The sequence below is a fragment of the Pundamilia nyererei genome, unplaced genomic scaffold, assembly GCF_000239375.1.
Source record: "Pundamilia nyererei isolate P.nyererei 1_Seehausen unplaced genomic scaffold, PunNye1.0 scaffold00024, whole genome shotgun sequence".
NCBI classification, from domain to species: domain Eukaryota; kingdom Metazoa; phylum Chordata; class Actinopteri; order Cichliformes; family Cichlidae; genus Pundamilia; species Pundamilia nyererei.
In genome coordinates this window covers 4,287,836-4,315,040 of record NW_005187425.1, presented here as the reverse complement: position 1 = coordinate 4,315,040, position 27,205 = coordinate 4,287,836, and the positions used below count along the sequence as shown (strand labels likewise).

General features: G+C 38.4%; 1 protein-coding gene across 1 annotated transcript in view; it reads left to right on the top strand.

The window, feature by feature from the left end:
- The window catches only part of LOC102208125 (VPS10 domain-containing receptor SorCS3-like), a 51,737-nt gene that overhangs the window by 7,850 nt on the left and 16,682 nt on the right, over window positions 1-27,205 (top strand). Inside the window, exons 2-13 of the mRNA XM_005727462.1 lie at window positions 10,152-10,219; window positions 18,028-18,127; window positions 18,297-18,455; window positions 18,579-18,652; window positions 19,484-19,548; window positions 20,179-20,297; window positions 23,181-23,270; window positions 23,529-23,708; window positions 24,189-24,335; window positions 25,224-25,326; window positions 26,838-26,914; window positions 27,010-27,101. Of these exons, the coding sequence (XP_005727519.1) occupies window positions 10,152-10,219; window positions 18,028-18,127; window positions 18,297-18,455; window positions 18,579-18,652; window positions 19,484-19,548; window positions 20,179-20,297; window positions 23,181-23,270; window positions 23,529-23,708; window positions 24,189-24,335; window positions 25,224-25,326; window positions 26,838-26,914; window positions 27,010-27,101 (1,274 nt within the window). The remainder of the gene's footprint in view (window positions 1-10,151; window positions 10,220-18,027; window positions 18,128-18,296; window positions 18,456-18,578; window positions 18,653-19,483; window positions 19,549-20,178; window positions 20,298-23,180; window positions 23,271-23,528; window positions 23,709-24,188; window positions 24,336-25,223; window positions 25,327-26,837; window positions 26,915-27,009; window positions 27,102-27,205) is intronic.

Below are 27,205 nucleotides of genomic sequence, written 5' to 3'. Positions count from 1 at the left end.
AGAAATGGTGACAAGACTTGACAGGATCTACACATCATTTATGTGAGTTAATGATTGTATTTGAACACATTTGAACTGCCATCATTATAAATGTCTGTGAATGAGACTAAATTATTTTAATAGCTAAATAAAATCTAATTATGTTCTAGCTTTACTATGGTGATCATTTCACATCCTCTGAAGCCAAAGCAAACAACTTGTAAGCCCTGATTTCTTACGATGATTTTGACACACACTTATAATTAAACAGTGCTGTTCAGAATGTTTAAATGACCATCTTTGATTTATAATCCTATCCATTTCTGTCTTTTTTTTGCTTCTTTTAATGGCTTAATTTGCCGCCCAGAAGTAATGGAAATTTTATTATATTGGTTGTATGTAGCTCTACTCTTGCTGCAGCAACAAGAAAAGTAGTTGAGAATGTAACAATAGGTCTTTGGTTTGAATTGGCTAGCTCAGGCTTTTCTGTGTGGAGTTTGCATGCTCTCTCTGTGCCTGTGGCATTGTCTACAACAGTCCAGCGATATGCATTATAGGTTAACTGGAGATTCTAAATTGGCCATAGATGTGTGGCTGAAGGCTGTTGTGTTGTGGTGAAATTATGGCTCACCGTTGGTAGCACATTTGCAGTCTGCTGGTAACTGTGGACTGCCCATCTACCTGCAGAGAACATCTATACTCAGATGGAGGCAGAATCAAGCCTGTGGGCTACTCTTGGTTGTGGTGTTTTTTTTGGTCCATCAGCCAGCCACAGAGAAGAGCAAAGTTATCATATAGAAAGAGCTGAAGTGAAGCAGTGTGTTAAAAACAGTAAAAAAAAAAAGAAAAAAAAAAGGAGCTGCTCACTGCAGCTGCTGTCTGTAGTTTTCATACTGTATTTTTTGATCTTTGATTGGGATTTTGGCACTTCTCTCCTTCTTGCTGAACTACACTGTGGGTCTCTTTCCTGTCAAATCATAAACTTTCAACAAATTCACAGTGGCATCCACATTCAGCAAAGTGCACTTGGGATTCTGGAGGACTGAAGGGGAGCACATTTGCATTGGCTGAAAACCTTTCTGTATAGCCTCTCTGTAGGCAAATACCTCAGCATGTGGACACAATCACAGTACCGTAAATAAAGCATTATTCCTGCAACAAACTAACTCTCTCCTGTGACAACCCACTGTAACCCTGCATATGAGGAAGAAAATGACTGGATGGATGCATTTATACATGGCCAACATAATAGGCAAAACTGCCACTATGTTGAACCTTATGTTTATTTATAAATTGGTAGTGTGCTTTGAAACAGAAATAATACACATCACATGGTTTTAGTCACCAGCATGAGAAGAATTGTTAACCTATCTGTCAGCTCACAAAATGTTGACACTTTGAAATGACAATACATTGACCACACAATTCATTCTTTTCTTACAATGTACAAAATATGTACAAAATATCTACATGTTGCAATCAAAGCATGCTAAAACCTTTGCGTGGTGATAAACATGCAGCGCCTTGTTAGTTTTGATGTTAGGAAAAAATGCTGTTCTTGGATTTCAGTTTTAGAAAAACCACCAGTCAAATCACCAGTGATTTGAATATCTCACTTGTTTACTCTGTTAACAGTTATCAGAGACTATGGCTATGATTAGGGGGTTTCAAACTGTTTGTATTGTCTATCAGAAAAGCCCAGTCTCTGGTGTCAAAGTCCTGCGCTTTGAACATCCAGATTCACGAGCCAATACTAAAAAGAAATGATTGTAAAACACCCGAAGTTTTCTCTACGGAAGAAACTGTTTTGGCTTACCTCGAGTGTTACACTCCACGGCTGAATATGGATGCAATTTTTAAAAAAGAGCAACGGGTTGATCTTTTGTTTTATTAACATAATTATTCTCAAATGAACTGGAAACAACATTTGGCGCTGAAACCCACCGAGCTCATCCCCCTGTCAGTCTTTATCATAATAATGAGGAGAAGGGCCTGATTTGATAGACTGTATTTACAACTTTTTGTCAGGGTAAATATAACCCAAATTAACACAAGATATTTACAACTAAACAGCTCAAACTATATTTGTACTGTACTGTATTACAAGCACTTCGGTACAGTATTTGTACAGGCAAAAAAAAAAAAAAATAGGAAAGAAGAAAAAGAGGAACATAGCACATTACTTTCTGGAAAATAACTTTCCTATCAAACATGATCTTGGCAGGACTTTATTCCTTAAAAAGTATAATTGGCAAAGAAAACACGTAGTGTATGCATTTAATTTTTATTAAAACTAATGTTTACCAGTTTACTCTCTTTGCATTATGAAAAATGCAAATAAGCAAGAGGGGAAGAAAGACAAAATTATATGTGGGACACATTTAGCTCACGAGCTGAGTCTCAGCACTTTTGGCAGTGAAGGGGGTCATTTTAGGTGGAGGGCTTCTCTCTTCCAAAATCTCAATTTGGACTAACTACCGCCTTTGGCTCTAGCTCAGACCCCTCCAGGCAGAAGCTGAGCCATTAGGAGCCAAAGCTGTGAGAGAACAGAAGACACTGGAAGAAATGCCTAGATGGCATTAGACTGTACAAAGTTCTCCAAAAGGAAAATAGTAGTTTTGATTTTGGGGGAACTTTTCATTTAGTATTACATTTTATATTACCATATTTCATCTAATAATCATATTAATTGTCAGACTTGGTTGTTTTTTGTGGCTTAATGAATAAGATGATAATGCACAGACAACATGCAACTGTACCTTCAACCTATGAACTCTAAATCTGAACAATCAAGAGAAGCACAGTGCCAAAACCCTGTAAGAGAAAAATGCAAATATTAGGGGGTTTTTTTTGGCTCTCTACACCACTTACAATGCATCAAATTAATTTTAGATTGCATGGGATGCGACTAAAACGTTGTTAAACGTGTCAAAACATTTAAATGACTTCTAAAATTGCAATCAAATCTGTCCTTGAATGCTGTGTTCCTTGTTTTCCACCTTTTTAGAGGAAACCACAGTGCATCGTGGCATAACAACATCAAACATAAGGAAAAAAAAAACCATGACAGTTTATATTTTCATATCCAGTCCATTAAACGTATTTCAATGACTTCTTACCCCAAACTTTCTTTTAAAAAAAAGATTGAAGCAGATCTATCACAACCTTTTATCTTATTAAGGACAAACAGCACAGTTTATTGTGTATTGTTGTTAGCAAGAAAAAAAGTACAACATGTTCACAAAATCTCCTCACAATAGAGCTGCATTGAAGTGAAACCCTTTTATATTCTGCCCATTTCATTCATTTCCCCCTTCTTAATGGACTGAATTGATTGGTGAAACCTCTCAAGCTCGAAGCATCAGGGTTACATGACCAAAGCTCAAAAGTCTAGTGGATAAGCAAACATAGAAACAGCAGACTAATGCACAAGGGACATTTTGCGGGGGTTTACTTGATGAAAGCATCATCCCCTGGAGTATGTTTTCCCCCACAAAAGTACAAATAATCAATTTGGTGCACAATTAAGATGAGGACAGAGTAAGGCCTCTCTTGGACCTCACAATTTTTCTTAAAAGACATTTGTCTCTACTAAGTGCTCTACTTTGGAGATGTCCTCCCAGAGCCACAATCAAGATGTTGTGTTTTTCTTCCCTCCACCCACTTGCAGTGCATCTTGATTTTGCCCTCATTGCTGTCAAGCCTTAAAGAAATTTATGCAAATTTGCAACCAATACTGTATTTCTTTTCTCTGCAGGTGTTTGCATCAGATAATTTCTAATGGATGCATGAATATATTAATCTTTAATCTTAGCCAAAAAAAAAAAAGGAAAACGTTTTATGACTACTTTGTTGAATCTGTTGTGGAACAAAAGAGATGAGCTCATTTTGATACACGGATGACTTACTACAACTACACTGGTAGTCCCATTTGGCTCAACAAAAGACACAAAACAGCAATATTTTTTCTTGTGCTTTGATGGAGGTCTTTCCCCCCCACAAAGCACAGGAGATGAATGTTAAAAGCGATAGTCTGCAGCAAACCTGAAATGTGCTCAGTGTAGGTAGGAGATCAAGGATATTAATTAGGTAGTTGACTTAAAGAAAGCAGTCTTTGTCAAATTACTCAAATTACTCTTTGTTGCCCTTGGCTTTTGCCTTTATTTCCTTAATGAAGTTGAGAATCTAATGAGCTTAACAACAAATGAAACAGACTTTATTTTTATGTCTTCAAGATTGCATTTGCCTGAACAGGAATGGAGTGGAGTTAGGTAGAGCGGAGAGTTCCAGCTTGCTTTATTCACCAGTTTTTGGTGTTTGATAATAGCCTGAATGCATTAGGGGGTCTCTGTGGATCAGCAATATTGGTTAGATATGGCTCACCCCAAGGTGTTGTACATTTTTCACCTCTTTCAAACCACTTCCATTGCTTCTTATTTGAAAGAGCATAGAGAGTGCCTGTGGATGGGGTGACACGGGTATGAAATTATGTAAATGCTGAATGGGATTTTGTAAAAGCTAGGCATAGCTTACCCGAGCTCCATTTTGCAGAAATAATAGAATAGAACAGACTAGAATAGAATACAATAGAGTACCCTTATTGTTCACATCAGTCACAAATCAATTTATAATTAAGAAAAATACTGATAATTATCAGCACACTTTCATACATATATAGTACATACATAAAACTTCAGTATAACCGAAATACACTGCAGTATCTGCAGATCAGGCTTTTCATTATGATACAGCTTATTTTATATTTGTTGTCAACCAGTGATTTTTTTCACCAGTTCTCACCTTTCTTGGATTTCTCTCTTTGCATGTCGTCTATTTTGCTGGAGTAAACTTTCTGCTATGGCTTGAATGATCCAGAATTTTTGGGACCAGCACCACCTGGTTCAAACAACTACAACATGAGACTTAAAACTACAACGATACTAATACATTTTTAGCATAAAGGCATATATCTATCTATTTGCTTGTGAAAAAGCTAAGCACTAACTGTTTCTATCTGTTGCTTGCTGCTGAGCTGCTGTGCAGGAGTGTGTTGGAGGTTTTTCACTGTAAACAGCTGCCCACTGCTGCCAAAAACGGTGCTTTGAGAGCTGTGAAACAAAACAGAAAAGTTGCGTGGTGTTGGACACTGAGCTGATACTTGTTATAAACCTCTATGTGTTGTTGTTCTATGAAAATATTCTTCCCTTGCTCAAAAAAAATCACCTAAAACACATATCGGAACTTAATGAATGAAATATTTCAGTTGAAAATCTTCAATGACACACACTTTGTTGAGAACAAAATAAGGTACAAATGGTGAGTAATAGCCAAATCAGGAAGTCAAATGAAATCATGGCTCTTGACATTGTAGGGTAAAATATTACATAGAAAGAGAGAAACCCGATTATTCCCTATGACAAGCACTTTGTGTCAGTGTGGGGGGAAAAATCCAGTTTTAACAGGAAGAAACCTCAGGCAGAGCAAACCTCAGGCGGAGCAAAGCTCAGCGACGGCAGCCATCTGCCTCGACCGGTTGGACTGAGGCGAAAGAGAAGAGTGAAAAAATGAGTGAAAAAAAAGGAAAAAAATCACCAAACTCTCCAACGTTGACGTCATTCCTAAATGACCTCAAACCCAGTCTGACGCTTCTCAAGTCTGCACTGTCATATTACTTATTACAGCTGGACACATGAAAAGCTCTTAGAGAAGACTGTACACATGTACCTACTCGCATGCCAGTTAAGGCAAGGCTTGTCAGATTATGTCTTACTCAGTCACTTGATGGATTCAAAAACCACTTTTACTCTTTTGGGAGATCACAAAACTGACCTCCAGACAGCTGTCAGAGAGAGGTGGCATATTTTGGTTTTAAAATAAAATATCTAATGCACGAAAATAATTCCATTAGTGTTGAAATATTCCAGTGAGTTGTTAGACGTTTGTGGCTCAGATAGACGGGGGTCACTCCCAGGAGATGGCTCGCTCACTGTATGAATGTTTACCCTGCAGTACAATATACAAAGCTTATGTGTATTCATGAAAATGTAAATGTGTGTCATTGTAGCAGTGAACTTTGCAGAGGCTAAAGGTAAGTAACAAAATAGAGATATGTCAGTGCTTCGGTGAGCATCAGCCGCTAGCTGAGTTATTACAATGAACCTTACATCACTCACTGGTATCAACTTTGGGGGTCCCTTGGAAATTAATTTAGCTCCTTGTTGTCCCCTCTAGTTATGTTCAAAAACAGCACCAGATCCACATGAAAGTGGATTCATTTCTCGCATTTCTAAAGATTGTTTCTACTTCCCGCGATGTGTTACTCCTGAGCAGAAAAATAACAGTCTGGAGGTGTGATGTTTAGAGTAAGGGTTCCTTTGCTTCCCTTGACTACCCAATTAGGCAGAAACAATATTTGAGGGGTGCCAGCCTAATTATGCTTTACTGGGGGCTGAATAAGCAACAGGTTCCATTTGAAGCTTGGTGCTAGAAATCACAAAATAACTGTGTTGATGTGCAGCAACAGTCTATTTTATTTTATTTTATTAATAGCCATTTTTCAGTACAGTACAAAGAGATGATTCATACCTAAATTGCGAGTTGTGTAGAAAATATTCTGCCCACCAACTATGTTCAGATGCCTCTCATGTCCCACTGAAGCACATTCAAATTTGACCATTTCGCTTAAAACAAAAGTCGGATTGATATGGAATTTGTAGAGACATGATTCAGTCCACAGGCTGTCATTGCATATGCTGTCAGGCCTGCACAGATGTGCAAGTTGAATGCGTAGGCAGGGTTTTTCCTGAGCAGAGAAATTTTTGGTGGCATCCAAAGATGCATTATTTCAATTGCGGAAAATGAACTTTTGATCTGATGAGATGAGGAGCAGGTCTGTGAACACTCGCAGTACATTGCTGTCTTCGAACCTTTTCTGATGCAGGCAATAACGTGGTAGGACAGAGTCAGTCTGCTATCAGTCTGCTTTAAGTTTGAGATTGAATGTGGTTAAGTTGGGAGCGTTAAGTCTGTTGCCATCTACAGACACAGATATTGACATTCACAGACACTCCTCACATTCAGACTCCACCAAGAACCTCATAGTTGTGAAACTTCAGAAATCGCTCCACAAATAGTGACATAGTTGCTGCAGGATGGCTGCAGGATCAGCAAAAGTTACAAAGACACTCAGTAACCTTGCTTTTATGTAGGAATATAAACAAAAGATATCTAAACAATCGACTCAAGTAGTTAGTTGAGTTGAGTGCTCCATTGCAAAGAGATGCTTTGCAGACGAGTTGAGCTTATCCGTGCATTACTAAGATTGATTGCATCATGTGAGCTATTTCCAAACCTTCACTAATCTGTCTGAAAGTCATTGCAGTACATCTGAGTCGGGCCATGATCGTCACCTTGTAATCAAAAACGGTCACCCAACCCAGAGGTTGACGGTGTTGCACGCTCAACGTCTGAGCAAACAGCTGGCTGCTACTACATGCAATCGGCTTCTGACAGCAAAAAAACTGAACGAAATCACAAAGTAACCCACTGATTTTTCCAAGTTGAAATGAGGTTTCTGACCTATTTCTATTTTAGAGTGACTAAACCATTAGGCAGGAAAAACTCTGGTGGATCTGTTCACTGCTAAGTCTTTTGAATTAAGCTAAAAATAATAATCACAATTAAATTATGGCTTTTAACACTTGTTGCCATGGAGGCTGTTTACTCAGTCATCTAAGAGTTCAAATCTTTGGCAAAAACGACCTGTCTGTGTGTGCCTTTTAATGTTTTCTTTTTCCTCTGTCGCCAAACGAAAAATGCTGGATTAAAAATAAAGAAAGTAATTGGAGAGTCTGTTCTATAAGGAAGAAAGAAACAAATGAGGTGAGATTGAACGAATCAAAGAAAGAAAAGAGGAAGCAAAGAAGGAAAAGACAGCGACAAGAATAGAATGTTAGGATAAAAGGATGACTAAACCCAACTCCTCGGAGGGTGAGAGCCAATCTGAAAAATGATTGGTTGACTTTCCCGGGGCAAAGCTCTCTTTGCTCACATCAATAAAACATAAACATGAATAAATGCACTGCTTTTGGCCTTCCAGGGTCCTTACTTAATTTCATGTATGCAAGTGAGCAATGATATGCATGGAGAATTGTATTTACCTAGAAGGCTCAAAATAATTCTGGAAGCCATTTTGTGTTTGTTTGTTCCTGGTATTTACATAAATGCAAGGCTGCACCACAAACTCGCAGACTTTCGTGTTTAATGCACCTTCATTCTCATACTTTAAGTCACACATCTGGTGTGCAAGTCATGTGCTGTCCCTACTGGTCTCGGCATTTGCATGTATAGTAGTTGCTCCCTATTGACTTGAGTCACAGATGCACAGCCTATCAATAACGCTGAAGATGTGGGAACGTGCAGTCTACAGTGATATACTCTTGATGTATCCACTTAGGGACAAATCATCCAAACAGTCAGCTGCCTCACTAGTCTGTTGGTCCCTGAGGTAGATCTTCACTGACCCATTTCAGTGGGTCAGCTTTTGTTAATGAGCCAACCACACAAACACGTTGACAACAGTTAAGGGAGAGCTCCTAATGGCAATTACAGCTTGGGTGCAGAGAGGCTTTTCGTTATCAAGTTTTGCCATTTGGGGCTATTTTTATCAAGGTTATTTTACATCACCAGCTACATTTATGTACATTTGGTTCATTTGGAATTCACGTGCAAGACAGCAGAAATGATTGAAACCCACGAAACTGTGAACATCTAATCGTTGTTCACTCGATTCGTTTGCTGTGCTGGATGTTTGAATGCCGGTGGTTAAGAATGAACTGCTCTAGTTCTGACACTGATAAAATCAAATCCAGATTCAATTTACCTCGTAGTATTTATAATATCCCGTGACACAGATTCATTGTTGTTAGCAAAAGAGAACTGAAGAGACAAACGATCAACAGTTTGGCTCAGTTTTTCCTCTTGTATCTATTTTTCAAAGCAGGCAATTAGGACTAACATCACAGCCATTTAACTAAGTCTGCGCTCCAAATTGATTCTGACTCCAACGTTGGACCTTGCAGACATGGTGCATTTAGTTATGCAAATGCTTATCTCACTGTGTGATTGGTTAATTAACCTGCAATGCAGATAGTCCCAGCCATGCACAGTGGCCATTTGATGGCTAAATTGTGGGTCAATTGGGTTTTAACATTTTCAAAGCAGACTTAGATACGTGTCATTGTTCCTCTGAGTCTTGTGTGGCTTTTTACGGTTTAATGAGTCGTTCCATGGGTCCCATAAGGTTAATACGTTTAAACTCACTGTAATTGAGCTTTTGACCTATCTTTCATGGCTTTTTTTTTAATAAAATCACAATATTATGTCATCTTTCTAGTCTTTGATTGTAATTATCTACCATTCCTTCTCCCACAATTCATACAGCACCCCAAGCTCTCTACCCTACCCCTCTTTCTATCCTGAGTTATGAGCATCCCCACGGGAAGTCATTTATAATGCCATTGGAGTGACAATAATGCGTTTGCACACCATTTCACTCTGCCCTCTGTGCCTTGACAGGCTTTTATGGGCCGCATTTTTGTTTCCCCAGAAACACATTGTCCAACCATCCCCAGAGAACAAATGTTCCACCTAAACTGGAACTGGACGTCTTCCAATGAGTAAAAAGAGTAAAATAACAACATGTAACATCAGCATTTGAGATTTGTTGGTGCTTTTGCAGCCAAGGTACTTAAATGTTTTGAAGGTAAAAGCAAAGCTGAAGTTTAAAAAAAAAAGGAAATGAGAGAGGATGGTGCATTGCAGCCACTGACTGCATTTCTTTTCATTGTTCACTGAACAATTATGTTCAGAGTTTTCTGTCATGTAGGTATCATTCCACATGAGATACAGACACAACTCTTGACAGCCTTCATGGATTTCTTTTTTCAGATCCTGCCACTAGTCGACTGACATTTCCTGACAACATGAGGATCACTTGTCATTGGGCTAACATACTGTATGAGCCTGATATTTATTAGCAAAGAAAAGTAGCGGACATGTTGTATTTATTCCAAGTCATTAGGTGGAGACAGATAATGTGCGCTGCCGAGCCAAAGGTTTTTAATGCAGATCTTGACTTGTAATTAAATATGTCTGTTGTGGTTACGTTGCAGGTGATCCTGATCTTGACTAAACTCTATGACTTCAATCTGGGGGGTGTTACCGAGAGCTCACTCTGGAGGTAAGTTTTCCTTTTTTAATCTCTGCTATTTTTTCCTTTGCATACCAATATTAAGGTTGCGGTATCACTGCAGGAATTTTATAAAAATGCAAAATCACAAGCCAAGAACAACAACAATAATATATTCATCGAGTGCTGGATACTGTAAGCATGATTTATAGTGTTCTCCCTTGCTAGGATACGAACAATCAAGTTTCACTCGAAGCCAATATGAAGTATGTTTTAATAAAGCATCTTGAAGTACCATCCTCTTTTTGCTTGCTGGAGTTCCATAAATAACACAACTAGCACCACAACAACCTTTTAAAGAAGGCCCAACCTATTTTCTGTCCATCATCAGCAGGACTATTTCTGAAAGATAAACCTTAAGAATGATCTGAGGGATTCTCTGTTTGGATCTGTGGTGCTTTTCCTCTGACCTAGAAACTTTGTGATGGAGTTTTTGATTGATTGTCATCTGTAACCTTTTGTTTCAGAAGCAATTGACATGCAATTGCTGCTATATAGCCGTAGTAATTTCATTCAGTATGTATTGAGAGGTGAGTTACAGTGCCCTGTCAGGTCATAAATAAGAATGGAATTCATTAAGGATTATACCATAGAGCCCAATCCAGCCTCTGATATGCCTTTTCTCTCACCTCTGCCATAGCCTGCAGAGAACTCATTTCATTCTGAAATACACGTGAAAAAGAGACCATCAGTCCGCCAAGCATAGAGTTTCAAATTAATATCTGTTTCACCAGAGGCGGCACTAAGATTTACACCCGACTTGACACATTTTGAAATCCCATATTGTGTACAGGAGGTCTTCCATCATCAAGGTGTCTGCTTAACAATGGCACCACGAGTAAATTAGAGTGTTCCTCCGGGGATGCACAAAGGTTCTTAGTATGAGTATTAGAAAAGCAGAGATTTGAATGTTATGAAAAGAAAAGGGAGTAAATGATTTCTGTGATAACACAATAAATGATTTATGACTACAGCTGCAGGCCTCTGTTGGTGGCAAGACGCAGTGTTCAGATCAACGGGTGACTTACAGAAGCCATCTAAACACGCATCAAGTGCCTTTTGTGTTTTGAGACGCCTGCCGCTCCTGCCCAAGAAACATCACAATATAGTAACATCGTTTAAGAGGCTTACTTCCACCACTGCAATCAAAGAGCGATATGCCAGCTGAAAGCAGTACTTAAGCACAAATACAAATGCGTTTAGGGTAAGGCTTTGAAAACAATGTCAACAGCAAACGGAACGATTCAAGGTAATGCACAGACAATGATAGCAGACACTGGGTGTCTATCCAATTATACAGTGAAATTAAATTTGGAGGCACTCAGGTAAAACTGAAGCTTGGTTTGGCCGTTTGTGCTGAGGAGAAATATGAGAACCAAGATGATGAACATATCTGCCCCTTTTTGTGGATAGCAGTTTTGTGCAAGTGTCTTTACATGCAACAGATCTAAATTTCTGATTGCGTTTAAATACAGCTGGTTGTTATTTACATTTATTTTAAAATCTGTCTCATTAAATTTTTAATATTAAAAGAAAACACTGCTTTTCTCAGGCTGTACTGGGATACTCATACTCCTAGAGCGGGGATAGCTCAGTAGGTAGAGTGGTGGCCCCATGATCGGAAGGTCGGGGGTTTGAATCCACTGAACGGCTACCCTGTGGTACCCCTGAGCAAGGTACTGTCCTTACCCACTACTCCCTGTTCTACAGCCCAATGGTTGCCCACCACTTTACTGCGTGAATGGGTTAAATACAGAGAGGAATTTCCCCACAAGGATCAATTAAACATAGATTATTTTTATACACTCTGCTTTAGCTCCTGTTCCTTTTAAACTACCTTTCAGGAAGGATTGGTCTGATTGGTCAGTTAGCTAGTCCAAAGCAAGGTAACACTGGGTTACATGTAAAACTGTCGCCTGTTAACAAAAAGGTTTAGCTTAAGCTTTATTTGACTGGTATTAACCAATAAATTTACATGTAAATTAAAAAAAACACAGCATCACTGCTGTTTGTAGCTTGCTGCTACAATTCTTTTAGATGCACCGAGTGCGTTGGTCTAAATTGGCTGTGTTCGTGTCACTGTTTTATGTGCATTCTGTAGCTTTATTGGGAATTCAGCAAAGTACAACATGCAAGTGCAAAGAGATTTGCAGAGAAACAAATGCATAAAACAATAATGTTAACCACACTAGCTGTGCACAGTGCTAGCACTTATAAGGATTTTCTTATTTTTGCGGGGAGATTGCCACCAAAATAAAAGTAATCCAGTGACTTTTTATTTCTTGCATTGTTGGGTATGCATGTGTTCAGCAGCAACAGATAATTCAGAGTGTTTTGTCCATTTTGTTTGAGGGTGTGCCAAACTTGCCTCCATGTGGGCAGTATAACAGTCTGCTGTGTAGTGGCACAGATAAGTAAGAGAAGAAAATCCTGAACTACAAGTGTTTCAAACCGTTCAGAAGCACTATTTTCCATGGGAGGGAATAACTACATTTGTCCTCTCTTACTTTGAAAACCTTTTACATTTACAAAAAAATGCCATGTAACAGACTAAAGGGTTAGAGGAGAAACTCAAAAAGCATAATGTGAGCACTTTAAGTTTTCCCTACTGAAAAGAAAACCTAATGAAAGAGGATGAAACTAAATATCTAAATCAGTTGAAAGCACAGAGAATAAAAGGCAATTCTGGCTCTAATTTAAGATTAAAAGCTATATGAAAGGGGATTTCATCACAGCACTTGAAAGGAAGTCTTCAAAATTCCTTCCTCACAGCCTTCAATGTACAAACAGTATGAAAGGAGAGTTATTACTCTTATACTGTAAGCTTGCAATGTGTCCATTACGCAGAATAATGTTGTATTCAAGGACTGTAGTCATGCTGGATGATTTAGCCCTTCAACAACAAAGAGCATATTCTATATTTACTGATTAACATTTTCCATTACATACCTGGACTTCATTAATTGATTCCGTACCTGGTTTTATTACATGTCAGTGTATCGTTTATATCAGCTTGCAGAGACTTGTTTGACATGCAGGGAATTGATGTTTAGTCTGCATGATGTCTTTGTCAGAGTTAAATTATTTCTGTTGCAGATTTCTGTGAGAACTGCCTGATTATTATCCCAACTTTTCACTGCAGAAATCTGCCAGACTTGGCTCTCATAAATCATATTCCTTCTTTTGACTTTCATGTTATCTTGTTGGTTGTCAAAAGCTTTAAAGTGTGAGCTTTCCTTAATGATTTCGAACGCGCGAGTCTTCAAATTAGCCCCGGTGTGAAATATACACCATCTTATAGCGATGACAAATTTCCTGATAAAATCCCCAAAACGCTAAATGTATCTTGTGGAATTTTCTCATAAAAATAATTTTCTAACATTTGATATTATTCACCAAAGTACAGTCTTGGCTAGCAGTCTTGAGTCACACCTCATTTCTTTCTATTTTGCTAGGAAAATGGAAAAATAGGTTCAGCAGTTTATTGAAATGTGCACATGCATATATAGAAATGCAGTATTAGGAAGAAGCAGCGTTTGCACCAATCTACAAAGTTTGTAAAAGTTCATATTTCAGTATGACTATCTTCATTCTTCAACACACATTTTCAAAAAAAAAATCCCTTAGGCGAATTTTCTTGTTATTTCTTCAAGTATTCCTCAGGAATAGTTTTCCAGACTTTCTGAAAGTCATTCAAAGCTCTTCTTTGAATGTTGCCTGAAGTTTGCTCTTTAACCCACACTGCTTGAACAATGTTGAAGTCCGCTATCTCGGTAGGATAATCCATAACTGAAACTGATAGTGTTCCATTGTGTGTTCTTCTATCCAGGTATGCCTTTACTGCATTGGCAGTGTGTTTGTTTGCCAGCAATACTATATAGAATACTATATGTTCATTATAACATTAATTTTGAACAGATCTTGAACAAACAGTGGCTGAAATGCAGACCTAAACCGTGACAGTGTCCACCATGTTTAAAGACTACTATAAAACACTCATATTAGTACCTCTTCATGTCCTGTGTCAGGTCTTTGTTGGATTTTTGCTTTTACATACTCTTTCTCTGCTGTAGATAGTTTTGTAGACCTGGCATTTTTCCTTTGTCCTCCATTTCTCCAGTTTCCTCAATTTTCTTGAGGAAACACTGCACAGCATGTCAAGATTTTCAGCTAAGAGCTCTTTGCAAATCACCTTGTTGGTGCAAATATACTATTTAACGCCTGTCAAACTGTGTTATCTTTGCCATTGTTTGTAGATTCAGCTAAAGAAATGGGAACAAATCATGTGTTTATGGAACAGGCTGCTCGTAACAAAGTGCCTAAAGATACAATTTAAAACAGTTTTTTCTGCGAAGCTGTCTGATGCAACACCTTTTTTTTATTTGAATGATTGATAGATCAGTATTAAGAGGCTTAACAAACAAAAACAAAACAAAAGCGACACTGTAAACTGTCAGTTACAAAGACAAGAATCAGTGAAAAAGCAGCCAATGTCCAGTTTAAATTAACTTTAAAATAAATTCAGAAAGCTTTGAGAACTATTGCTCAAGAACACTTTAACAAATACAAGAAAGTCTGGGTAAAAATGTAAAGGAATTAGGCTGTGCTAAAGTCTTTTGCACAATATTGTACGTTATGTGTATTCCTGAGGCCAAACAACTTTGTTCAAGAAATGTCCTATAAGGTATGGGTATTTCTTTTAAATATTTGCACAACTAGCTTTTAAAAAATATGTTGCAGTGACTTTAGTTAGCAATCTTGTGTTTCTTTACTATAGCAATATTTCCTAGTAATCTATAATCTTAATCCTTTTTAGATGTAACATGTCTGTAATTTAGTCCACAGCAAAATATCTACCTCATACAGAAGTGCCATGGCATAATAATCGAATGCATGGAGACATCACAGTGATGTCTGTCTTTTTTCTGTGCACCTGTGTTTTGCCTCTTTATGTTTCGTTGCTTTGTGCATGCAAATTCAGGTATCAATTCTGCCACACAGCATGGACACCCACTCATACAAAATGCAAGCTCAAATGTAGTTATTTGGCAGTCTATAGTAACATTAGTTTTGTAGCTGGCTAGCAGACTGTTATTCAATTCGAGCAAATCAACAGTTTACATGCCGTGTTTTGGGTAAATGTCTAAGTCACATAAAGCTCCCCTGACAATACAAATCCTATGTGAATAGTGTTGTCTGCTCTTTCCTTTGGCTTTATTGGAACCAGTAGCTGATCAATAGAATCAGCAGTGTGATGTCATACACTAGCCTTGCTTTCACTTTATTGGCAAACTAATCATTGAGCCAAATGTATTAATTTGCTTCGACAGTGGCTTCACCTTCACTAGCTGATGTCATCCTTCACTGCACCTTTTTTGTATTTCAGCTGTTCCTTCTTGTTTTTACAGCTTTCATGCAGCATGCATTTGTATTGCCTACTAATAGCATGTTTGTCAGCAGTGATAGTACATATCCTGTCTCTTGCATACTTGTTTCTGTGCATGTGAGTCCTCAAGCTACACGATTGTTGCTAAATTACATATCATTCTTCATATAACTACACTGCATGCACAATCACTTGGCAGGTTAGTATTCATCATATAATAATTTCTATGCACACTATTCAACTCCAAAACATATAAGCCTAAAAGCTTGTTGCTGTTTATCATTTTCAGGTGATGTTTCTGTAATATGAGAGGGAGCAGGCTAAATTGATTCACACTGTTTATTAAGGTGTTCATAATTACTGGACAAATTAATTATCTCAGGTAGCCCATGACGAGATTTAAATAACAGGGAAATATCAAAAACCATGCAGTGACTTTTAGATGTTTGCAAAACCTCTTTGAGTGACTAACAAATAATGAAGTGTTTTGTTAAAAATGGCACAAATTAAATGCAGAAGAATGTGGGTAACCCCTCCAGTTCTGGCTGAACAAGAACAAGATGAAATGACAGTGACTGTTTTTGGAGCAGACGGATGTGTCCGTGGCTGGATTACTAAACACAAAGTGCACCGGGCGGAGGTGGAGGTGGAAAAGGGGTCCTGGTAAGAGCTGCTATAATTAAGGATGAGCTATTTGGACCTTTTAGGGTTGAAGGTGGAGTGAAAATTCCAAAGTTACAAGGAAGCTTTTCTAAGATTCTTTCTTCACATTGTGATACGGGAAGAAGTTGGCAGTATTTAAGAAGGAAAATCAGGAAAATCCTCTATCACATGCATACAAATCCTTCAACTGCTAGCCAGGGAGGCCTCAAAAATGACTTGGCTGTCTTCTTCACCTGTCCTAAATGCTGTTAAAAACCTTTGATAAGTTTTGATGCTTAAACAAAAGTTGATCTTAACAAAGGGCCAAAGAAAAAACAGACTTTTCCTGCCTTAATTCTACTGGAAACACTCCTCAGAGATTGTGGTCCATACTGACATAATAAGCTCACACATTTGATGCAGATTTCTGCCACATCCCAAAGGTGCTGTACTGGATTAAGATCTGGAGACTATGGAAGCCATTTTTTTATGTTCAGGAAACCAGTTTGAAATAATTTGAGTTCTGCCACTCTGCTGGTCAGCGACAATACTCAGGTAGACTGTGGTGTTTAAATGATTGCCAATTGGTACTAGGGGGCCCAAAGTGTGCCAAGAAAGTATCCCTGACACCATTACACCATCAGAAGCTTGAAGCATTGATACAAGGTAGGATGAATCCATGCTTTCATGTTGTTTACCCCAAATTCTGACCATACCATGGGAATACCCAAGTACTCTCAATTTTTTAAATATTCAGACCAGCCCGTCTGGCACCAACAGCCATGCTCCATTCAAAGTTACTTAAATCAAATTTCTCCCCAATTCTGATGCTCAGTGTGAACATCTCTTCACACCTAAATGCACTGACTCGATCGGCTGATTAGATATTTGCTTTAACGAGCAGCTGAACAGGTGTAACTAATGAAGTGGCTAGTGAGCGCAATTGTAGAGTAATTAAAACGTAGCTTCCCCCTTGGAACACAAGTGATGAGTTGCCAAGTTATCTGCAATTTAGACTCCACAGTCTGGAGAGCAAATTAAAGTTTTGGAAATATTTATATAAATACTGAAATTGTATTTTCAAAAATAATAGGCAGATGTTGCAGCTAGTTAGAGCAAATTAAATTAAAGCTGACTTCAAAGCTTTAACTTTTATTAATATTTATGTACACTGCTGTGCAAATTTGTATGTGACTCAGCATCTTGCTTTCAAAGCTGGGTTTTGCTACTTACCACTCAAAATACTTGGCGTGGCTGCCTGAAGCCTAAGATACAAACAAACAAAATAGACGCCCGCTCACTACTTGCTAAAAGCACCGTGGGGTTACTTTTAGCAGTGATTAATTTTATCTTTTTATCCAGCATATTTCTGTAAAAATTAGCTCTACAGTTACTACTTGAAAGCCCTGCTTTTCAGCCAAACACCACCCTCTGATTACATTACACATTTAGTCCTTTTATAATCTGAGCTGCAATGAATGGCAGTTTTTAGTGTAGCAGTGTTTTTTAACGCAGCACTTTGCAGGAGTAACAAAACCTACATTAGCATGAATGTAGACTGTGCAAGTAGATTTTCATCCCTTAAAGCAAAAGGCTGCCCGAATGGTAGAAAATCAATCGAAAAAAGTATGGTATACTCTGGAGTCTTCTAAAGAATAAGTGATTTGCAGTTAATGGGCTAAAACATCCCAACACTCTGCTATGGGGCTTTCAAATTTGTCTCTAATGGATTTTTTTCATCAGACATGAAATGCTTTTTGTTTGTGTCCAGATCCACTGATTATGGGAGCACCTACACCAAACTCAACGACAAAGTGGGTTCAAGGACAGTTTTAAGTTACCTCTACGTCTGCCCTACCAACAAACAGAAGGTTAGCATTTACCTGTTGCTTATTACATCTCCCTGGCGTGAAATTTATTATTATTATTTTTAAAATGTTGCTCTCTCTCTCTCTCTCTCTCACCTACACATACATGTATATGTGTGTGTGTGTGTGTGTGTGTATATAAATACACATCATCTGGCCCTTTGTACTTTAGATAATGGTGCTTAGTGACCCAGAAGTAGAGAGCGCTGTTCTCATCAGTTCAGATGAAGGGGCGAGCTTTGAAAAGCATCCCATTAACTTCAACATCCTGAGCCTGCTCTTCCATCCCGCGCAGGAGAACTGGATACTCGCCTATAGTCATGACAGCAAGGTATCTTCTGAGTGAATCCACAATGAAACTTAAAGTGGGAATAAAATAATGTTCGATGCTCAGTAACATCTTATTCCTGAAAATTTTACGCGTGATGAAGATCAGCCTGTTTTTGTCTTGCAGCTGTACAGTTCGATGGACTTTGGGAGAAAATGGCAGCTTGTTCATGACAACGTGATGCCAGGCAGATTCTACTGGTATGATTATGTCGACCCCCGTATTTCTTTTTAACTCCTTCTGTACAGTGATTGCAATTTGCATCATCAGAGTGTTCACGACTCTATAGTCTTAGAGGGATCCTGTGACCTCTAGTCAAAAGCAGATCTCACACACAGCAGTCGAGCTCCAAACTGATTATATCCACGTCACGTAGACCTGAAGGAATATGTTTCTTTGTCCATAGCACAAACATGACATGCTGTTTTTGTTGTTGCTGTCATTTAGTAATCTTGACTGTGCGGGCACAAGGCAGTGAATATTGATGTGAGGCCGTTTATCCCTGTTTGTCATAGTATGTGTCAAACCCAGTGGGTTTTTTGCTGGGAAAGAAAGGACATTGGTTGGAGGACATCCTCTCCACATGCATGAACAGTTAGATGTTTGATAAATAAGAAGAGCGCAGCGGGTGAAGCAGCACCCGAAACACTGCATTATTTGTCCACTTGAATACTATTTCTTCATGCACATTATGCCAAATAGTTATTTTTCAAAATAAGGCTGGAGCCTCCTACAATTTTGTAAAAACACACATTTGCCATGGTATGTGTTTATGGGAATGGGGGATGCCCCCCCCCCCCCCCCCCCATGCCATACTACTCTTCTTTTGCCGTTTCCTTTGTTGTTGGTGGTGAATTGAGATTAATTGCCGCTGGTGGCACAGATCGTACATTGACCGATCTACAGGAAATAAAAACATATTGTTATGGGTTTCACAGAATAGTGATGTCCATCTGAGCATTTTTTTCCTTTTCTTGCCCACCAACCTTTTTCCGCTCCTCTTTATTTTCTCCTCCTCTTCTTCTTTCAAGGGCGGTAATGGGGCTAGACAGAGAATCAGATGTGGTCCACATTGAGACGCGCATCGGAAAAGGCCGTGAGTACTGCACTCCAGTTTGCTGCAGTAGCAAGACCCACAGGACCCCTTGCCTCTCATTTAGAGCGAGGTCACGGGCAAGATGAGACCTGTTCTTCTGTTCAGATTGGTCCCTGAAGTCTAGTAAAGCAGAATAGGTGTCTCCTGATAAAAACGGAGAATTTTAGTGGGCTGATGGATGTTTCTTCTCGTTAATCTCCCCCCTGAGTTTCATAGACAAACCTCAGCTTCCCCTTTCTAAACAGCGTGGTCTATTCTGTCAAACCAATTAAAGGAATCTCCTGCATTAGAAATGATGCTCATATTCCTCCTGTGGTGAGAAAATGTGTATCAGAATTACCATACAACCTCTCCTTGTCTGGCACAATAACATCTTGAAATTTACTTTGTCGTGTAAAGCTGCCAGAGCTTTGACTCTAATAGTCTTGAATCTAATTTGGATTTTAAAAGTATTTGGTGACTAGTGTCAGTGTTTGACTGTTACACAAGCTGAAAATTGTTCCAGAGCGATGAACTTGGAGTGGATTTTGGATTTACATACTGTATAGCAGCTCCACTGCATACAAAGTACTGTTTGAAGATAAATGGTTGTAATCAACTTCTGATTGATTTCCTTTTGTCTCTTTCCAGGTGCTCAGTATGTGAAGTGCAGAGCCCAGCGATGCACAGAAGGCAACAGACAGTACCTCTTCCCTGGACACGTAGACACCAACTCACTCGTCGTACAGGATGAATACGTTTTCACACAGGTTTGCATAGTAATAGATTACTTTCATCGATTAAACTAAGCCAGTCGTCGGCATCTTTTCATGCAAAGGTTGCTGTCTATGTGATTTTTTGATTTTCTTTTTCTTTTTTTCATTGTCGTTTGTTTTTATTTTGCTCTCATGTGCACCCAATTCATCCTTTTCCATCAAAACCCATGTAATAGCTTTCTCCAACACACCTGTTCCCCACTGGCCCGATGTGTGTTTTGATTATGTTTTGTCTCGTTCATGTCAAGGCACGCTCAGTCTTTGAGTTTCCACACAGACATACTCCATGCCTGAAAAAGGAACTGTGAATAGACAGGTTGGTGTCCGTATTATCATTCACTCTGACTTTGACTCCAATTAGACAGCCACAGTCAGGGTCATTATTAGAAAATTTAATTTTCAAATGCCCTCCACTGTCATTGATTTCCATCCACAGCTATGCAATTTTCTCTTGCTGGTCAGGCTTGATGCATTTTGGTCATCCTTGACTGTACTAACTAAATTTGGGGAAAATAAAAAAAATCAAATTATACTACTTTTCTGTGGCTGCTTTCATTTTAAATAAACACCCCTAAATATTTTCTGTTCATTTTAATTTATTTATTCACAGATTTAATCTTTTGATATGATATGATGTTGCAGCAGCAATGCTAGCAGTGACCTAGTTTCACTTTCAACACATTTAATCCACTGACTTGATTGGAATGGCTACAGTGTAAGAATGAAACTGTATGAAAAAAAAAATCACAGTGTGATTCAGAAATGGTGATTCAATAAAAAGCCCAAATTGCATTTAGCTGAGATGAGATTGACCGTCAAGGCTGAGGCAGACACGAGGAAGATGCTGGTGAAAATAACTGGACATACAGGGAGTGTCTACACGGAGATCTGGTGGCACAGATGACTTTCTTGTGACTTTCATTGCTTGGGGCAGTTGGATTTAACTTGACAAAGAGTAATGAGGTTATCGATTGGGCTACAACGAAATAGGCAGTCTTCAACACCTCCAAAGTCTCTTGGGAGGGAAGGAACAGCCAAGTGCAACATCCTCAAAAATGTGGCCTGGGAAAATGCAGCTCATTGATTTTCGATAGATTATTCCATTAGGGTCCTAATGTAGTGTGTTGGGGGACAAACATCATCCTTCTAGTTGATTAGAAAATAAGCAATCAAGTAGTGTTGCCCTGCCTGTAAGTGGAAGGGAAAGTGGTAGTGCATTAAGATCTCCAAGAAACACTGTAGATAAAGCCAGCACAATTTTCAGTGCCTCTTAGCTTTAGACTAATTGAGATAATGACAGTAATTTCTGTTGTGCTTAATTTTTGTCTGCTTTCAACACTCTGGAAAGCAGTGTTCATATACCACCTTCGATAGAAGTCTAGGCATGCCCTCTTTTCACAACAGAGCGGGGTGCTGTCCAACTCTCATGCATTGCTGTACAAAATATTAGGTACTATAATTTGTTTGATATCTGTGTGTCGTATAGTACAGTCGAGGAGGCTTTTGATTGGCTCCAGATTCAATTTGTAGCATTATGGCAAACTTAAACATATAATCAGAGAGAGGTTGAATTTAAAATTCGATACCCAGAAAAATATTTTTATTATATATTTATATTTTTTACATATGCAGATGTTACTATTTTTATTTTTAAAAATAGTGGTTTATGCAGATGTATTCAGCTTCAAACCTGTTTATTTTACGTCTTTCAGGTGATTTAGAATCATGTTTTTATTGTCAGTCAGAGCTAGACTGCTACTCTTTCTATCTGTTTCCCAGCTTCAGTCTGGGACTTTTACAGAAACACAAGTTTTTCAGACACAAATAATTGCTATCCTGTTACAGATAGGCAGAACTGATGAGGTTTGCTAAAGATAAGGTTTTAAGCATTGTTTTACTGTTGACCATAGCTGCTAGCTGCTAGCTTATTGATGTGGGTAACTAGTGTTAGCTAAACAGCTGACGTTAAGATCTGTTAACAAGTTCAAATTTATGATAACTGTTGAATAATAAAGTGCTGTTGGAACAGGAGCTTCACTGACCTCCTGAAGAGTGGGACATCAGTCTTTCAGATGCTTTCCCAAGTTTGTTATGCTATTCATGTGTTTAGCTGCTAGTGAGCGGAGGGGCTGTGTGAAGCTCTATGTCACCTGAAGGAGGCATAGGTGACACTATTGATATCAATACTGCATTAAAGGAGTATGTAACCTGATAGTAATTATTAGCATCAATTAGCATGCACGTGCTATTTTTTTGACAACCCTGCTGAGTACATATGCTGCCTACTGAAAAAACAGCAAAAAAAAAAACAAGTAAGTGTACCATTGCATTTTTTCACAATTTCCACTAGGAGATGGTTTGGTCCAGGATTATACAAAGAGATATAATCCCCAATGAAAGAGAATCCATAGGAGCAATGTTTGACATGTTCGGCAACATGCTTTGAATAACCTTGTACCTTGAAAAAGTGTTTGCAAGCCTAGGAGAGTGCTGTTTTAAAAGAAAACGATGGCCACAGTAAAGGGATTTTTTTCCTTTTTTTTTTACAGCATTTTAGCTACTGATGAAAACGACTTTCACTTTACTTTCTGCACCTTTTTCACTGTACTGTATATCTTGTAAACACCTCCCATCTCAGTTTGGTTTTCATTTGTCTGATGGTCTACATAGGCTTTTCTATGTAGGAGAAAATCATACCAACAGCAACAGCTATAATGGGAATGTGCAAATAAATTCCACTGAACTAAATTTCTTTTCTTTTTGTATTACTGTGAAAAAGTAACTTTCAAATATGATGTATCTTCTTGACACAGGAGTATATACAGTGCATGTGATCTGATTACAGAGTGACAAAGCTTTTCTGCCTTCATTGCAAAGGTAACCAAGTCAGGACGAGCCAGCTACTTTGTCTCCTACATGAGAGAATCATTCAAGCGGATGAAATTACCTAAATATTGTCTGCCAAAGGTGAGCAACAGAAATAACAACTCCTAAAAGTGTCTGATATTTAGGAAAAAGAAAAGATATTGTTATTGTTTCAAATCACCTTTGTTGCTTTTTGTTTTAAGAGTTAGGTCACATGACTTTTATGAAGAAATGTCACATTTAAGCCTTTTAATGCCATCTCTTCTGAGACTATTTTGTGTTTGTTTGCCTGCATCTGTCATTCTCACTCATTCTGTCTTTCCATCTGTCCATTTTTCTCTCGCACACATCCTACTACAGGACATGCATATTATCAGCACAGATGAGAAGCAGGTATTTGCTGCTGTCCAAGAGTGGAATCAGAACAACACTTACAGCCTGTATATCTCAGACTCTCCCGGGGTCTACTTTATCCTTTCATTAGAGAACCTGAGAACCAGCAGAGGACCTGCGGGTAATCTACTAGTGGACTTTTATAAGGTGTGTAGTTAGCCTTGTTTATGGACTGATGTTGGCACTCCACCACTTACTCCCTTTCCTGTTACTGTGCTGGAGAACTGTTAATTTATGAAGCTGTCGTTATATAGTAGGTTTTAATCCATTAACATTAATCCTAATAATACATTTTTATAATGAAAAATCAGAATTTTGTTGGCAGTATATTTTGTCTGAACAGCTACTAAAATATGGTGCATCGTTACACAGTAAACTATTTAAAGCTGTTTTGAATTATTAACAATAAAACTTTACATATTTTGCTCATGATGCTGTACTTTTAAAGAACATTTTTCAAAACATGAAATATCCTTTCATAGAGGGTTTTTTTACAGTGCCATGTATTTTCAGCCTGCTTCCACTGAGGCTCAAAAGACGAGTCAATAATTATAGATTGATTTTCTAAACTAGAAGTGAAAAGGGCTTTGACAGTAATGAATGCATTTTTGTTGTTTTCCTTCTTAGGTTGAGGGGATAAATGGCATGTATCTTGCCAACAAACTGGTGGATAATTACATAAAGACTTTCATCACATACAACAAGGGGCAAACATGGTCCCTGCTGCCAGCTCCTGCCACTGATGTGGCTGGAAATAACCTTCACTGCATTCTGGTGAGCTTGAGCCTTTGGGCAGGAGTGAATGAATGCTCTTATTCATGCAAAATTAAGCCTATGACATGAAACATTCCTCAAATGTTTCAGCCTCATCAGCTGTGTTTTGGATGTTCTTGGAGACAAAGCCATTTTTGCACCAGGCCAGGTGCCAGCCTCTGCATCGACTTGTCTTTTTAGTCCCCTAAATGACTGAAAAGATGCTTTGTTGGAATATTCTTATTATCAGTTTAAGTCACAGAGTGTCATTGCATTACATTTTAGGGGTCTAGACTTTCCATTAACCTCTGAAACTGTAGTCAAACAGGACTAATGAAAGTTAGATTGCACTGAATTACATTATGTGGCTGTGGTGTTTTTCAGCAGGTATGATGTTCACCTAATCCAGTCAATATGTTCTTCAGAGACCATTTAAAATCATGTACATTCCTCAATTAATAGCAGGCTATAGTCTTTCTGTGTGTCTTACAAATGACCACTATGCTCTCTTCTGTTTCCTGACCCCCTCCTCCAACTTCAGCCGTATGAAAAGCCTTATTGATGTTTTTCGGTACGCTTTATTCGGGGAGATGAGTGAAATGATTTGAATCAATTTTGCCATTTTTATCAGTGCATCTTGGGGAATTTTAATTACATGCCTTGTTTGCTTTAGAATGAAACAATTCAAATGCCCTCTGTGTCCTCTCAGCCATTTCTTTTTTTTCTCCTAGCAGAGGAGATGAGAGGAACAAAGTATCTTTGTTTTATAAATGGTGTCTGAAAATGTTAGCACTTTTTGCTCAACGGGAAGAATAGTTTGAAAGCCGAACTAATTATAATTGCTGCTGTTAAGATCTGAGATATATATTGTTTCAACTTGTGCTGTATTTGAATCCGTTTTGTTGACAGCCATTTTGCTCACTGCATCTTCAACTGGAGATGTCAGAGAATCCTTACACATCCGGACCAATCACCAGCAAAAAGTCTGTTCCAGGAATCATTGTGGCTACAGGTAGAGTTACATTAGGACATGAATTTAAGGTGCTGTGCAAAAGTCTTGAGTCTCCTCTCATTTTTTAAATAATTTGATAGAAAAATAGGAGATAGATGCACTGGAGAACTGAAACATGTGCACATTTATATGGAAATTAAATATAGAAGCACAGAGTTTGTACAGTTTGTTTGAGCTTGAAAGTCAATAGTTGATTTGAACTTCAACAAAGTCTGAGCTCTGTTAGGCAAGCTTCCTTATCATTTCCTTAAGTATTATAGAGGAATACTTCTCCAGGTTTCTTCTTTGGACGTTGGCTGCCTTTTGTTCCATTCTCTGTCAAGATGATCCCACATGGCTTCACTAATGTTGAGGCCTAAGATTTAGGGAGGCCAATCCATGGCTGATGGTATTCCACGGTCTGTTTTTTACCCAGGTATGTTTTTTTTATATTGACAGTGTGTTTGGGATCACTGTCATGCTGAAAAATGAAGCCGTTGTTTTCCAGACACTTTGCGGATGGTGTTGCATGGTGAATTGAAATGTGTACTTTTCTGTGTTCATAATTTCATTAGTTTTGAGAAGATCCTCAATGCTGTGGTAAACCATTACAGAGTCTCCACCATGTTTTACAGATTAGTATAAGACACTCAGTGTAGTACCTCTCTCCTGACCTCCTCCATACATGTTGATAATATTGAGAATTTGAGGAGATGAGAGGAATTTGAAACAAAAACTTCATATCACTCAATTTCACTGGTAAGTGTCATTGCTATCCAGACCCATTCAGGTGTCGTGTAATTTTGACAAACCTCAGGCTTTTCTCCCTTTTTCATTTACTACTTTATACCTGTCAAAATGTGTTATCTTTGACATTTTTTGTAGATTCAACTAAAGAACTCAGAATAAATTGCATGATATTGTGACAAAATTGCTAACGATAATAGTTTAAAATTGGTTCCTTGCTTCCACTGATGTGGAGACACAACGGTGGTTCATGTTTTGGGTAAGGTACTTGTTTTATTTCTGAAAATGGTCAGGCACAAAAACTGGACTGAAAAGGAGAACGATTGCAGCCAATGTCCAAAGGAAATCTATGAAATACCTTCAGACAGCCTGGAGAACTATCGCTGAAGACCCCTATAAAAATTGCAAGACAGTCCCGTATCCTCTGCAGCCAAATATAAAGCAATGAGCCATGGCTCGAGACTTTTGCACAGTATTGTAGCTATTCATTGTTTTTCAGGTAAATACATTGTAGCAGTTCAGCTGACACACAATTAATCACACAGTGCCCTCTTTATGTCATTGAAGTCAAATATGAAAACTTCTCAGACTAAATCTGATATTTCAGGTGAGATGATTAGATCAGGCTAAATCGTAAACTGTCATTTTCCTGCAGTGGAAAATGAGAACGTACATAGCTTCTGAGTGATTTCTATCAGCTAATTGTGCACACAAGTGAGTTATGAGCTATAGTGAGTCTTTGCTATGTAAATGCTGACTGAAATTATGCATGTTTTTGGACTCAGGGAATATTGGAACACAGCTGTCCTCCGCCAACCTTGGGATGTTTATAACATCTGACGCAGGAAATAGCTGGAGACAGGTGACATCCATGACACGCTTTGCATGGTTACCTTAAAGAATGGTGCTGCCTAATAAAATGAGCAAATGTGTCTCTTTTTCAAATTTACGATTCAGATTTTTGATGAAGAGTACAACGTTTGGTTTCTTGACAATGGAGGAGCTTTGTTGGCGGTATTGCAAGCAGCGGCGCCAATTCGACACTTATGGTAGGTATAAGCTTCTTCAGTAATCTCTAATCCCATAAATACTGTAGATAGAAACTGTAGGTGTTGGGGTTGTAGTGGGAAATTACACGAGTGCAATTTTGTTT